This window comes from Solanum verrucosum, unplaced genomic scaffold (genome assembly GCF_900185275.1).
Source record: "Solanum verrucosum unplaced genomic scaffold, falcon-dt-bn FXZP01000306.1, whole genome shotgun sequence".
In the NCBI taxonomy this organism is placed as follows: Eukaryota; Viridiplantae; Streptophyta; class Magnoliopsida; order Solanales; family Solanaceae; genus Solanum; species Solanum verrucosum.
The window spans coordinates 778,469-793,135 of NW_026020398.1; the positions used below are offsets into that span (position 1 = coordinate 778,469).

Sequence of the window (14,667 nt, forward strand, 5' to 3'; positions counted from 1 at the left end):
GGTGTATTTTGGTATTTGATATCATCTATTTTTAGGTGATCGCACTTTGTTGTTATGTTACGGTTCCTTGTATATATATGCTCTGCACTAGTTTGCTATTAGTTTTCATGTTTCTCTCCACTGCCCGTTTGTTATTGCTTTGATTTGCTTGAGCCGAGGGTTTTTCAGATCGCACTTAATGTTCAAGATCCAACATTCATAGCTTCTCCATTGTCTTCTCCAGTATTTCCTCCGGTAACACCACAAATTGGCCCTTCAATGAATATCCCCCAAATGGGTGCATCAGTGCCGATCAATTACTATCAGAACTACTTTGTTGGCTTTCCACAGGGTCCAACATTGTCTGAGTTGTGCCCCCATTGTCGAGCTACGAGCTCTACTGCAAGGTTTCCTTCTTGCCCATAAATATTTCCCCTTTACCATTACAAATTGAGATTGATTCACAACCTACTAATCATCTATACTCACACCTTCCTTATCATGACTGCAGGTGTTTGATAGCTTTGCTGAATACTCCAGTAGTTCACCATATATATATATGTAGGGAGCAGAACTATTTGGCAGACAAATTAGCAGGCATTACCAGTACAAACACAGGGATGTTCACTACATCTTCTTGACCAGCCTCTTGATTTTGTGATGGATATACTGCAGGCAGATATCGCAGGAACTCCTTACCTACGTAAAATTAACAATTGCCTAGGATCTAACTTGTGTAATAGTCGGCATAACTACTACTCCTTTTGCTACTGTAAATATGCCTTCTATCAGTATTGCTCTTACTCCTACTGATTTCGTTTCTGATCTGATTGTACAAACACTATGGGGGTTCGTCCCCTACTATGTTATGTTATAGTTGGCTTTGTGTAATTGCTTGCTTGGAATATATCGTGTAAATACAATTCAAAATTTTGGGTGAGCTGATTTAGATTACACAGATGACAAAAGTTAGAGATCCCTAAAATGCATGACATGATATAATTTAATGTAAACATCGAGTAGTCTTTGTTTAACCACTAAATAAATATATGGCTCAACCTTGAAGAAATTAAACCTTGCTCAGATATTGATATCCCTGCTCATTTTTCGGATGCTTCAATACTTGAGGAAATTAAACCTTGCTCAGATACAAGCATTCAATAGTTGGAAGACTATTCAAATGAAACAATTTTGAATCTAGTAGTTGTTTATATTATTTCTTGAGTTTTGCTTACACACCTTCACAACTTTTTAGGCAAAAAATTTTAACCCTTCAAGAGGTGTTGGTATTTTCAGAAATAAGGAAGAAAAGTCTTTTTATTTTTCAAATCTAATTGCATTAGCAGCAAGTAAAAAACTAATACTAGCATAATTAACTGTTGTCAAAAAGACAGATGGGAAATTGTATACAATGTTGTATTTCCTTGACAAATATGTACAGAGGAGCTCAATGAAGCTGTACCCCCCCCCACCACCTTCCCCACCAGGATTTCCTTTTCTTTTGGAGCTAAAAGCCTTAAAATTACAGCATATCATGTAAATTATCGACGATCAGCAAGACCAGAGCCCAGAGGCATTACATGGAACCTGCTCAATAATCAAATTCTTAAGTTCAGTTTTTTTGTTGTTCTGCTGCATCCTAGCTTCAACTTCCTCGATTGTACAAACAAGCCACGACATGCCTTGGAGAGTGTCAAGAACAGTGTTTTACTCAAACAAGCTCTCTTTCTGATTCATTTTGATGAACATACTGGAACTCTCTTTCTGGATGTGAAATATCGTCTGAATCATCACTACGATTGACAACATCGTTATCATTGTCAAAAACCTCTATGTATGCATCATCTCCTTCCTCCTGTTAATGAACCGAGTTAGGTGATTTGACAATAATAATGAAAGAGTTAAAATATAGAAAGGGTGCGCGCCTATATTATGCACATTGTGAAGAGGGAGGTTGAACTGTCCGGAATGACCTCCTTTCAACTCCTTATCCTTTACCATACTTTATAGGATGATGCAATTAAACAAGGTTATCAAGGAGATTTTCGTGATGTTTGTGCATTGTGTTTCTATGCAGTTCAAATCGTCAATAGACAAGAAATTCCGCATGTATTCCTTGAAAAAGGTATCCTTTGTAGAAGTTTATCCTGATACAGAACATGCTCTTTTTTTTAAAAAAAACGATGGTGGTGTCCGTGACAACTTTCGTTCACCACATTTAATTCCACCAGGTACCTGCTACCTCCCACCAACACAAGTACCGGTAACTCTGCACATGATGACAGTGTCTTCAACTGCAACTCATCACATCACTAATTTGCAGACTAAAATTTCAAGTTTTGAGTGAGTTACAACGTGAATTGTTATAATCTACACTTTAGAAGATACATGTGCCTATATAACAGAGTAAAGCTCAAAGTAGATAAAATGCACCTCCTAATTTCATGTTTTTCTTTTGCACAATTTCTACATCTAATTTTTTGTTACATCTTTTTCTCTTTGATTTTGGAAAGAGGCTTTCACCAATTACGTTTATCCATTTTACAAACATTTCGGAATTCATCTATACATATACATGCACCTGAATTGAGTGGGAGGATAAAGAACATATGCCAAACATCCGTTAATGCTTGATTAAGCCAAGGTGACACTAATTTAACATGTTTTGGCCTGAGCCAGAATAACGCTTTAACAGGAAAAATCTCGGTTTAGTCAGTTTCAGTCATTAGAACTGCTCCTTGAGGAGGAGAAACAGAAATGACATTCCATATGCAATCTAAAGAAAAAAGAAACTGAATAATCAAGTGCTGCTAAAATGCCAGATGGAGATACTAACCTCACTATCCTCGTCTTCAGAAGAATAAGAAGAATTTAGTTTATCATATAGTTCATCATCCGTAGAGTCTTTCAGACTAGCCAGTTGTTCCTACCATCAAAAGCATATGGCAGAAAAGGTTCAATAAAATCCAAATGAGCCAAAGCGTGAACAACTAACATAAGGATCTACTTAAGTTAACCAAAAAATACTAGATACGAGATGCAGAGTAGCAAAGAGATTATACAATTTCTGCTGTAAGCTGTCCAACTCTTGTTTGAACTGCTGAAATATGTTCCAGAAGAGCCTGTTACAGCAGCAAAGCCTTGTCATTAGCACAAATCTCTTAAAAAATTAAAACTTATTACATATGTACATGACAACTCTTACAGAGGCAGATTCAAGCAACACAAACCGAATGGGCTAAAAACTGCTTGTACATAGCACATAAAAGAGAAAAAATATTCAAAGACTAAAGGAATTAGGTCAAAGAAGGTACCTCACGTCTCTGAAGCTCTATTGAACGTGCCAGTGCCTTTCTTTTGGTTAAAAGATTTTTGGGCCTAAGAGTAAGTGGTCGACTGTAGTCCTTACCACGGAACACAATTATAGCATATCCTTTGGACACTTTGTCCACTGAAACCAAGACGCCTCCACTCTCTGCTTCAAGGGCTAGTGCAATTTTTGATACTTGTTCGAAATTCTTGGCCTTCACCATGATTTTAACCAATTCACGGTACTTCCAATGCAAGTGCATATTCTCCACCGTACCATCGAAAATTCCACGTCTACCTGAAAAGAGAAGAGCATTTCATGTCATTTTCTGGTTGTTCAGCACAAAAATCGAGTTTGAGAAAGAAAGTTACCTAAAAGTAAGAAAGCTTTCATCCTTAGCCCAAGCTTCCGAAACATAAATCTCTCCTCATCTGTTAAGCTATCAGGTTCTGCACGCCTATCCAAAGGATTTAAAGTTTCCTCCACCTTTGACAAGACACGCTCAGCTTTCATTAACTTTCTTTCAGCCTGAAAAGTACATTTTGCTTTAATGTCTCTCACTGGACTCTTGAATCTCCAAGATATTACACACTGATTTGAAATGAGCTATCTCACAATTTTACAATAGACAATTGAAAGAACTAAAATCATGACAAAGCTGCCAGAAAACAGAAAACCAGTAACAAATAGGCTTTTAATAAAAGTAACCTGGCTTTTGCAGAACTTACAAATGCTAGTTTCTTTTCAAGCTTCCTGACCAGGTCACCATGCCTTAATAGTTCAGCTTCTCGCATCACATTCTCCTTGTCCTTATCATCCAGCCTTTTCCCCCATCTAGCATCAGCATCCAAAGTTTCTCCTAGTGTGCCAGCAGTCCTTGAAGAATTAATTGTTGTAACACCTGCTGTGAGTAAGAGTGATGCTCGTAGCCTAGCTTTCTCTTCTTCATCTTGCAAGGTCTTTGCCAATCTCTCCTTCTCTAACAAGGCTTCTGCAACCTCTGGTGACAAAAAATCTTTCCCTCTGTAGAATACCAAGAAGTCCTTGTTTCTAGATAGTAGCATACCCCCTGTTAATTTCTGAACACAAAGCCAAATAATATGTAGATATTGTTAAGCTATATTACTATGCTATCGACATTCAGTTAATACAAAAAAATATTGGCCTGTGACAGAAAATATCCGACTCTTAATTAGATCTCGGGAAAGCGTCAAACTCAGTATGAAAAAACATTTTGATAACAGTGAGAATGGTTTCAATGTTAGAAATGGAACTTGTGAAGACCTTTTCAAGTGTAATATGAATTTTTATTCAACCTTGTGGTTCTTTTGTCTTCTAGCAACTATGATCCAGTATAGAGGCGACAAAGAACTAAATCCTAGTCAGCACACAAGTCTTCCAGAGAGCAGAAATGTCATTTGGAAGACTTGCTTTGGGTTTTGGTTGGACAAACATACAATACCGTAACAATATCCTTTTATGAGACAATATCATTGCAATATGTACTTTTGAAACATTGAGAATTTGGTAAATTGCATAATTCATTCATTCTATGTGTATTTAAGTAAGCTTTTCGTTGCCTTTTCTTTTGGAATGAAATTCTGTCTTGTCTGTTTTAAATCAGCAACTGTCCGTAAGGCCTATTGAACCAAACAAAGTGTGACTTGAAAGTAAATAACTGGTATATCACAGTAGAATACCAACTAGAAGGCATGGAAACGACACCACTTTTTTGTGAATAATGTACAGAACTACACCAAAGCACTCTTTTAGTACCTTAATATCCTCAGCCATTCTCTCACTTGTTGTAAGCTGAACTCCACGTTTTATAGCAATCTTTGCAATTGAACTTCGTTGCCACATCTTAACCATGACTGAGGCCAAACCTTGATGCTGCCTGCTTCTACCTGAATACTTGAACTACATAATATTTAGAGTATATTTTGAGAAATCCAAAATACTTAGATAAGTCCAGCGATGCATACCTAAAGCAAAATGTGGAGGTAGAACTCTGGCAAGCCTTCTTAAAGCAGTTGCTTCTCTTGCCGCAAGAGTAGATCTCACCCCATATGGAAGAATTCTGAAAGGAGGTTGATATCCAGGGACTATACCTGGAAGTAAATCTGCATCTACAGGAAGTGGACCAGATCCTGGCCAATCTGTATACCTAGGCCCCAAGCCATCTAATAGTTTGTCTACTTCATCTTCATAGTTCACTTCTGATTGTCTATCAATATTTTTGTTCTCTTCAGAAGTATCTACAGAGTCTTCTCGGAGGGAATCCACATCATTGCGAGGATTCTGATTACTTTCGCCATCAACTATTGGAGAGTTCTTATGAGGAATCTCATCTCTTCTCATTATCCTCTTCTTCATTTGCTCAGATGGAGTCTCGTAACTGACACCTCTGTAAAGAGCCACAGAAGTGCCAGATCTCCAAATCACCAGTCCACCAGTTTTCCTCTGAATAGTCGGAAAAAATGAATCAGTGAAGGCTAAAAGCTAAACAAAGACAAAATGTCATTGTGAATTATATGAGATCATAATGCTTCAAAAACTAAACTCTTTGCTCATTAAGAGACAGCTAATATTGTCAATATACACTCAAGCGGTTTTATCTCAAAGATGCTGCAAAATTAAAGAGATAGCCATCCATAAAAGCTCTAACAAGAATGCTTCTACACATGTTTCCCCGAGGAAACTCAATACAAGATAAAAGACTCTTGAGTAAGAAAAGTTGATACAAGATAAATCAAACAACTAAACACCACTATTTAGTATGCTTACTATGGTATTGCCTTTGAACCGTAGCAAAAACTAAAAATACACTTGAAATACCAATTTCAAAAAAAAAATGCACTTGAAATACTTCCTTTTCCCCTTAACTGAAACCAAAACACATCCTAAATTTGCTCAGTTGTGATGCAGACATTGTTATCAAAAGCAAAAGCCACAAAAAAGCTCTAAGGTCTGTGGGGGGCATTAGGTTCAAATAAATTGTGGGTTTTAATTAAAAAGCGCGAAAATGGAGGAAAAATACAAATATATATGTCCAGTCCAGGGCTAATAATTATAAGCATGAATGACAAATATATGAACAAAAAAATACGATAAAGTGAAGCGTAAAATTTTTTGTGTCGCCTCTTCAGAAGAGACTCACTGGCAAGGAAGCATGTCGTACAACCTTAATGATGACACTGAAGGCGCGCATTAAGCGTGGCGAAGCGTTCAACGCGTTTAGAGCCTTGCTTCAGGGCTTCAAGACTGATGCAGACATGGATAATTTTTCTCTATTCCCATTACCAGGAGAAAGGGGTAGAATTTTGTGCTCCACTTACATACATGGTTTACGCTTCATTTAGGAGAGGAAAATTATGTTCACATTCTCAATAAGAGAGTTCGGATACTGATTCAATCCGAGCTCTTAAATGCTCCAAAAGGAACAGATTAGCAAAACATCAAAGACAAACTGAAGCAAATAACACCAACAAGCAGAGGCATACAAGAACAGTTAAAAATAAAACTCTTTGGCTTACCTCTAGAATCTCATGCATTCTCTTCATATTTAGTGCAGGAGCACCTTCAACTTTCAACCTGACAACCTCAGATGTTTTCCACTTCTCACGAATGGTTTCTACAACTTGTTGTGTAACACCAGCACCAGTAATTCTCGACTTGTTCTTTATCCTAAGAGCCAAATTCGTCAACCTTCTGAGCTCAGAAGCAGGAAGTGTCAGCTCAGCCAAATGAGTCCTACTCCTACTAGCCATTGAATTACTCTCCTCTTTCTTCACCAATGGCTTTTCCCATGGAAATCTAACTACACCATCTTTGGCAATTACATTCTCATCCCCAAATGGAGATTCTTCAGAAAACCCACCTCTTACATTTGGCAATATTCCTTCTTCAACAAAAAATATATCCTCAATAGACCCTTTCTCAACAACTCTCTTTTCCTTCTTCTCCTTCTCTGTAGCCTCATCAGCATACCCAAATTTCTTCAATTTCTCAACAATTCTATCCATTGTACTACCACTAATACTTTCTTCACAGTCAGAACCAGATGTATCCCCATTACTATTCCTATAATTCAACACAATTTGGGCCTTTTTCAGCTTAATATCATTACGGGTTCCATTCCATTTACCTAACCAAGAACTACTAAATACACTAGTACCACTATCTCTAGACTTTAAATTGGGTGATATTGTATCCAAATTCCATCTTCTGCTGCTGTTTTTCACCACAAAATTTGATCTTTTTGATGGGGTTCTCCTAAAAATACAATCTTGATTGACAACATCATGCGGGGTAATCATAAAATTTGATCTTTTTGGTGGGTTTTGCTTAAAAATACAATCTTGATTGACAATATCATGTGGGGCATGAAAATTTGGTTTCTTGAAAGGTTTGGATGAACTATACCTGAGGAATGATAGCCTTGTGGTTCTGGGATAGAACTGGTGGCTGGGAACTAGAGCCATGGTCAAATTATATGCATATACACATATATAGATACACCAAAATGCATATGTATAAGTAGAAAAGGAACAGAATGGAAGGAAAAGAACTGAAAAACAGAGAAAATAGAATAGAAGTGAATATAGCAAAAGAGTGAGGGTTTTGGGTGGGGTTTGTTCTCTCCTTCAAAATATCATCTCAGTGACTGGATTGTGATAAACAAGATTTTTATACTTATTGGGTGTGTTTTGTAGGCAGGAAAATATTTTCATGAAAAAATATTTCCACTAAAAACAAGTGATTTTTTTAAAAATTTTATTCAATATTTAGGACATAAATAAAAAAACATTATCTAAATATATTCATATATGATTTAGATAAGATAAATACTAGAAGAGATGAGGGGTGGAGTGTGCGGGTGGTAATGAGGTTAGGGCAGAGTCGGGTAACGGCGAGGGGTTCATCCGATTCTCATTAAAATGTTACTTATGTGATGTGTTCGAATAAGTATGATGAAAAATTATAGTATTATCTTTATACATAGTTAAAATATATTATATATTATAAATAGATACATAAAAAGTTAATGTAACACAGGGATAATTGAGTCACTTAATAATTCATTGAATTTGATTTACATTCAAAGAAATCAATCAATAATTAAGTAATTAACACTTAATAAAAAGATATAAGCATTTAATTTTAATTAATATATAAAGTGGATGTATCTGTAACCAAGTTAATATTATAGGGGTGTTTGATGCAATTTATCCTAAAAAATGAAGTTTCCTATTTGAAAATTTAGAAAGAGGTTACAGTTTAACAATGGCAGAAATGGGACAGTGTACCCAGTAATTGGATCTTCATAATTTCAAACCCAGATGTCAAGAAAGTGCTACCATAGTCCTCAATCTTCATCTCTATAAAAACCCATTTCATTCTTTGTATAGTTTTCATTAATCCCTCCCCAAAAAAGCTAGTGCAAAGTTTTCATCTTTCCTGGTAAGAATTTCATACTAATCTTTGGTTATCAATGAAATTGTATTTCTTTAGTTTTGTGTTGATTATTTGTGGTTTTTGAATGATGGGTTTCTGTTTTGTTATTCCATCTGAAACGATGTGTTTTTGGAATTTTGTGTTTTGCTGCTTCCCTTTGAAAGGTTTAAAGGTTGAGTCTTGAGTTACTTGGATTAATGTAGGTGTTATGCTCTTTTTGTAATGTGAATTTTTGTATCGATGTATGCATCCTCGGATTTGATTAAATGAGAAATGCTGTATAACTCAGGATGTGTGGTAGACACTAGATCCAGGATTTGAATTTTATGGGTTCATAGTCAAATATTTGTAGATATTAAGTCTATTTATAGGTGAATCAAAGTGGAGATGAGAACATTAGGTGATTTCTTTCCACATGTGCTAACCTTGGTGAACAGAGTTACCTGGTATCTATTGGTGGTTGGGAGGTGACAGGTGTCCTGTTGAATTAGTCGAGGTATGTGCAAATTGTCCTGGACGCCTAAGTTTAAAAAGAAAATTAAGTGAATTTCCTATATATAGGGTATGGATAAAAGCTCTGTAGATCTGCTTCAGTTAAGACATACATCATGAGTTTGGTTCTTCTAGGAGAACCAAGTATGATATTTAGGTAGAAAAGGATAGAGGGGTGTTCCTATTATCATAGCTCCGGATCCGGATGGGTTCTCCATGGGTTTCTACAAAAAGTGTTTCGGAGTAATTAAAGTGGATCTGCTGAATACTCTTGATCACTTTCACAATCTCAAATTTTTTGAGTGAAGTTTAAATGTTTCTTATATTGCTCTTAAACCCAAGATGATTAGTGCAAAGGAGCTTAAAGATTATAGACACAGTTTGATAGGTAGTTTCTATAAGATTCTCTCCAAAGATTTGGCAGATAGACTTAAAAAAGTGCTTCCAATCTAGTCAGTGCTTCTGAAATGGTTTTCTTTAGCAACAAAAACATCACAAATTTGGCATTGATTGCTAATGAATGTTTGGATTCAAGAATGAAGTTAGGAAAGTCTGGAATCCTTTGCAAGCTAGACATCGAAATAGCGTTTGATCATGTCAATTGGGGATTGAGGCAGATGGGCTTCAGTCTCAAATGGATTAATTGGATCAAATTTTGCGTCTCTTCAGTAAAATTCTCAGTTCTCATCAATGGTAGCCCCCAGGGTTTCTTTTCTTCACTAAGAGAACTTAAACAAGGAGATTCCCTTTCTCCTTTTCTCTTCAATGGAGGGACTCAACAAGAAGATATATAGTGCTGCACAAACAAATTGGGTCTCAGGTTTTCATGCGGACCGCAGAGGCATCCACAATCTCAAAGTCACTCATTTCATATGCAGATGACTCTATGAGCATGTGTGATGCTGAGGAACATCAAGTTTTGATTTCTGAGGATGATCTTAACATGTGTTGAAGTTGTCTCGGGGTTACACATCACCTTCACCAAAAATTCTCTCTTTCTGGTTAATGATATGCCTAATATAAGTTAGCTTGCCAATATTTTGCAGTGCAACATTGGAACGCTTCCTACTAATAGTTTGAGCTTACTCTGGGAAACAAATATAAATCAGTGAATATGGAATGAGGTAACTGAGAAGATGGAAAAGAAGTTGGCAAACCGGAAGAGACGATATATTTCATTAGGGGGAGAATCACTTTGATCAAAAGTGTGCTCAGTGCACTTCCTATTTACACCATGTCTCTTTTTAACGGCTCTCTCCTCGGTTATGGAAAGATTGGACGGATTGAGATGAAACTTCCTTTGGCAAGGAAATAAGCAATCTAATCCTTTCTGTCTTATGAATTGGAAAGCAGTCACCCGAGGGCCGAGGCAAAAGGAAAGGTGGTCTTGGTATTATAATGTTAGCATGTTGATGAAATGGCGTTTGAGATTCTAAAAGGAGGTTGATGCACTTTTTAGGAGGGTTTTAGTGGAAAAATTCACACTTGAGGTTCCCTGGATTACCAAAATCTCTACAGTACCTCATGGTACTGGACTGTGGAAGCATATCCTAGGCTATTGGAACAAATTCAAGTCAAATATGGGCTTTATTCTCAGTAATGGGAGAAGAATCAGATTTTGGGAAGACACATGGTTGGGTCACACCTCTCTGCAAGACCACTTCATGGATATCTTCAAGTTATTTTCTCAACAAAGGGAGAAATTGCAGTATTCTGGTCAACAAAAGGATGACATCTGTTTCTTAGAAGGAATATTAATGACTGGGAAGTGGAAAGACTATACCTATTGCTCCAGAGGTAAAGCAAGATAACATTGGATCACAACAAAACAGACTCCATCAGTTGGAAAAGCCATCATCAGGGCCTGTCAGAAATTGTTACCACATGCTAGGCTCTAGCATTTATAGGGTTTTATGGCCTTGGGATAAGATTTGGAGAAATAAGGCACCTTTGAAGGTCTCTTGTTTCTCTTGGATTGTTGCTAAGGAGGCTTGTCTCACACAATAGAACCTACAAAAGATGTCCACTGTGTGAAGAGCATTTGGAATAAGTTTTCCACCTCTTCCTGCATTGTAGGGCCACTAGTCAGCTGTGGAACATGATTTTTGTAATTCTAGGCATGAGTTGAACCATGCCTAATTCCATGATTGAGTCTTGCTAGGCTGGAACAGAGAGGGGATTGATAAGAAATCTCTAAAAACTTGGAACACTCATACCTCAGGTCATTTGGTGGACTATCTGACTCGAAAGAAAGAATATAATTTTTTAAGGCAAAAAGAGTAACATTCACAGCCATAGATGTCTTTTTGTTTGTTTGTTTGTTTGTTTTTTTGTAGTTTTTTGGTGCAATCTGGTTATTGTACATGATGTAGATGGAATGTTAAACACAATAGAGGGGTTACACAACCTGTAATCATGCCTATTTCACTGGCTTAGAGCGCAGATTTATAACAACCTTAATTACTTATCAAAAAATAAATAAAGAATTGAGAAGGGAGAGGTCACAAAGACCATTGATGGCCACTTTATATGTTGGTGAATGGTGAAGCTGAGGCATGAAAATGGTGGTAGCATTTTCCTAGTTAAGCTGCGAGGTCCAAAAGACATATAATCTGGTAATAGTTACACTGAGGAACTTTTATTTTAGAAGCTCCAAAAGATCTCTCAGCAGTTGAGATTAAGCAGAATTTTCTGCTCGACTCTCGTGAGCTATGTTTGCCCGGCCGTCTGCTGCTCTGTTTGCTTGCATCTAACCATGTTGTATTTTACATTCCCAGTTTCTATTGAGCAGAGTCCCAGTGTCTTCAAGACTTCCTTTTTATTGGTAAACTAAGAATTATTGGTGTTAGAAGCAGCATAAAGAGAACGCTGCTACAGATGACATCCAAAAAGGAGTAAGAACTTTACGGAAAGTGTAATGAACTAATGAAATCAATCATGGAAATAAATAATGTTTCAAGTAAAGCTTCCATTTGAAGACTCTTCTGAACATGCTGGTTGGATGAATGGTGTCTCAATCATGCAATATTCTACACGGCATAAAATGATATATAGATTCATGCGTAACTTATGCAGGTATTGTTTACGAGGAAAACAAAAAATAACAACTAAACATTATATAGCTTAATGCTGATTTATGTGTAAAAAGGGCAGCCCGATGCACAAAGCATCTCGGGTATGGTCAAGGGAAGGGATGCACTCCAAGGGGTGTGACGTAGACAACCTACCCAATGCAAGCATTAGTGACTGCTTCTACAACTCCAACCCATGACCTATAGGCCACACATAGACAACTTTACCGTTGCTCCAAGACTTCTCTTCAGTGCTGATTTTTTGGTGAAGATTAAAGTTTATCAAACCCAACCAAACATGGTAAAATTAATGCTGAATTTTATGTGGAGATTAAATCTCCTCAGCACAAACCAAACAACCCTCTAAATGTATTTCTTCATTAGGTTCCACCCACTCCCTACCCGGGGGTAGGTGCCAATCTCATTGTCAAAGGGGGATGGTCTTAAGGCTGCTCCTTGCTCCACATGCCAAATTAACATATCAAATGGCTTGTTTCATTTATAGTTGTTTTGTTGATGTATCACCTTGAATAATATATAGTTATGTTCGTCGTATTATCACCAGTAAAGTTGTTTTAATAATAGTTATGCTCATAGTAATAGTTAACTAGGGTGTTACCTTCGGTAATTGTTGGATCAAACTACATGATTAAGCCATTGGGTTATGCACGAGACGACTCTATCTGTTGGTCTTGGATTTCCCTTCTGTGCTATTAGCTATTGATCTGCATTTTGTCTTTCTTTAACCCTTTCCCGTTTTCATAGCCATGTGGGGTGCTTTTATTGATTCGAGCTAACGAATATGGATAAATTTTTCTTATATCTGGGAGAGGCTGCGACTCAATTTGTTTTAGACATAATCTCTTGCCCATGCCTCCATCCATTCTCATCATTTTAGATATGATTCTGTTTGGTGCGCCCCTGGGGATCGGAGCACAAAAATGTTTATAGCAGAATAAGAAGGGAAAACATGAGGATGTGGTTGATTTATTGTAGCGTTGTCTCTGTTCTAATTATCTTATTTCTTGTTTGAATGTAGGGACTCAATGCTGTGTGACTTTGAAGTTCGCTTATATGTGGTAGTTCCTATGGAAGATATAAAAAAAAGCGGGGAACTCCCTGGAAGTATTGTCATCAGACGTCTTTTTAGCCAGCTCACATTTCTGAGGGCTACAGAAGATTGTGGATACTTTCTCAAAGTAACAAAAGTGAAGAGCGTAGGCAGTGGAAAGTTGTTAGACTCATCAAAGTACATCATGTTCCCTGTAACCTTCCACAGTCGTACCTTCTTACCTAAAACCGGGGAAGTCTTGGTTGGTATTGTCATCGAGGTTTGCAGGCATGGAGTCTTTCTGAAATGTGGACCTATGAACTCTATTTATCTCAGTGTTCGGAAGATGCCAAATTACAACTATGTTTCAGGTGAAAACCCTTTCTTCATATGCAATGATCAGTCAAGGATTGAGAACGAAGTGGCTGTCCGATTTGTGGTTTATGCTATGAGATGGAGTAGAACCCTTGTTAGGAAATTCGATGTTCTTGCAAGCATCGATGATGATTGCCTTGGGCCAGTTTCACTGAATGGATTTGATGGACTAGAGCTGTAAAATTCTTAGTAGGAAAGGAAAAGAAAATGCATTGTTAGCATAGTTTCTCTTTACCAAATCAAAAATAGGAAACAGAAGAAACTTTGTATATGTTGGATTACTTATAGGAAGTGAATGAGTTATCAGTGATATTATAACTGTAAAAAATGTTGTGTTACAGCTTTTGCTAAGAATGTATTTGGAGAAATGAAAATGGCTGAGATACATATTTAGAATGTTACAATTTGTGTTGGAGCTGAATAGTGAAAATTCTGATCTTTGGAACAGTTTTTTATTTTCTTTACAAGTGTTTTTATCAGAAGTTGCCCTCCTCGGTGTTCGGTACCTGCATTGAAGTCTGATTAATCCAAGTTCAGCTTGCGTAGGGCTCATGCAGGGGAATCACTCTCTACCAATGACTTTTCCTTACTCAATGCTCGAAACCAAGACAAGTTGGTTAAAAATGAGAAAAAATGACTTTCCCTATGGAAACAGGGAAAATAAGTTGTACAAGTGATGCTCCCTATTGATTGTGTCTTCTCTACCCTTCAACTCACCTCATCTTCACCCCACCCTTACCTTCGATAGTATTTGTCTGGATTATATATAACTGTTTTTTAAATAATAGTTTTTGCTAAAATAATGAAGAAACTCACGATGTAAATGAATATTGAAATTCCCCTCTTTTCTTAGTGCTAATTAAGTCATATTAAGTGGTCTACTTTAGCCATTGAATTTATGCTTAGCTCTACTATGGAAAAAAAGTATATGC

The 14,667-nt window shown here is 37.0% G+C and overlaps 2 protein-coding genes and 1 long non-coding RNA gene across 3 annotated transcripts; 2 read left to right on the plus strand and 1 right to left on the minus strand.

The window, feature by feature from the left end:
• Positions 1 to 259: 259 nt before the first annotated feature.
• Positions 260 to 618, plus strand: LOC125839620 (uncharacterized). The gene is made up of 2 exons (XR_007443691.1): positions 260 to 386; positions 491 to 618. It is a non-coding gene; the product is annotated as an uncharacterized LOC125839620 (long non-coding RNA).
• Positions 619 to 1,603: 985 nt separating this feature from the next.
• LOC125839595 (CRM-domain containing factor CFM3A, chloroplastic/mitochondrial-like) lies at positions 1,604 to 7,821 on the minus strand. Its single transcript, XM_049518588.1, has 9 exons — positions 6,826 to 7,821; positions 5,275 to 5,752; positions 5,066 to 5,196; positions 4,018 to 4,368; positions 3,661 to 3,817; positions 3,294 to 3,586; positions 3,042 to 3,101; positions 2,816 to 2,905; positions 1,604 to 1,834 (listed from the first exon to the last, which is right to left on the minus strand). The coding sequence occupies exons 1-9, from the start codon at positions 7,771 to 7,773 to the stop codon at positions 1,691 to 1,693; spliced, it is 2,652 nt and encodes an 883-aa protein (XP_049374545.1). The 5' UTR covers positions 7,774 to 7,821; the 3' UTR covers positions 1,604 to 1,690.
• Positions 7,822 to 8,604: 783 nt separating this feature from the next.
• On the plus strand, positions 8,605 to 14,155 carry LOC125839604 (DNA-directed RNA polymerase V subunit 7-like). The gene is made up of 2 exons (XM_049518595.1): positions 8,605 to 8,752; positions 13,349 to 14,155. Exon 2 carries the CDS (start codon positions 13,356 to 13,358, stop codon positions 13,914 to 13,916), a length of 561 nt encoding a protein of 186 aa, XP_049374552.1. The 5' UTR covers positions 8,605 to 8,752; positions 13,349 to 13,355; the 3' UTR covers positions 13,917 to 14,155.
• The last annotated feature ends 512 nt before the right edge of the window (positions 14,156 to 14,667 follow it).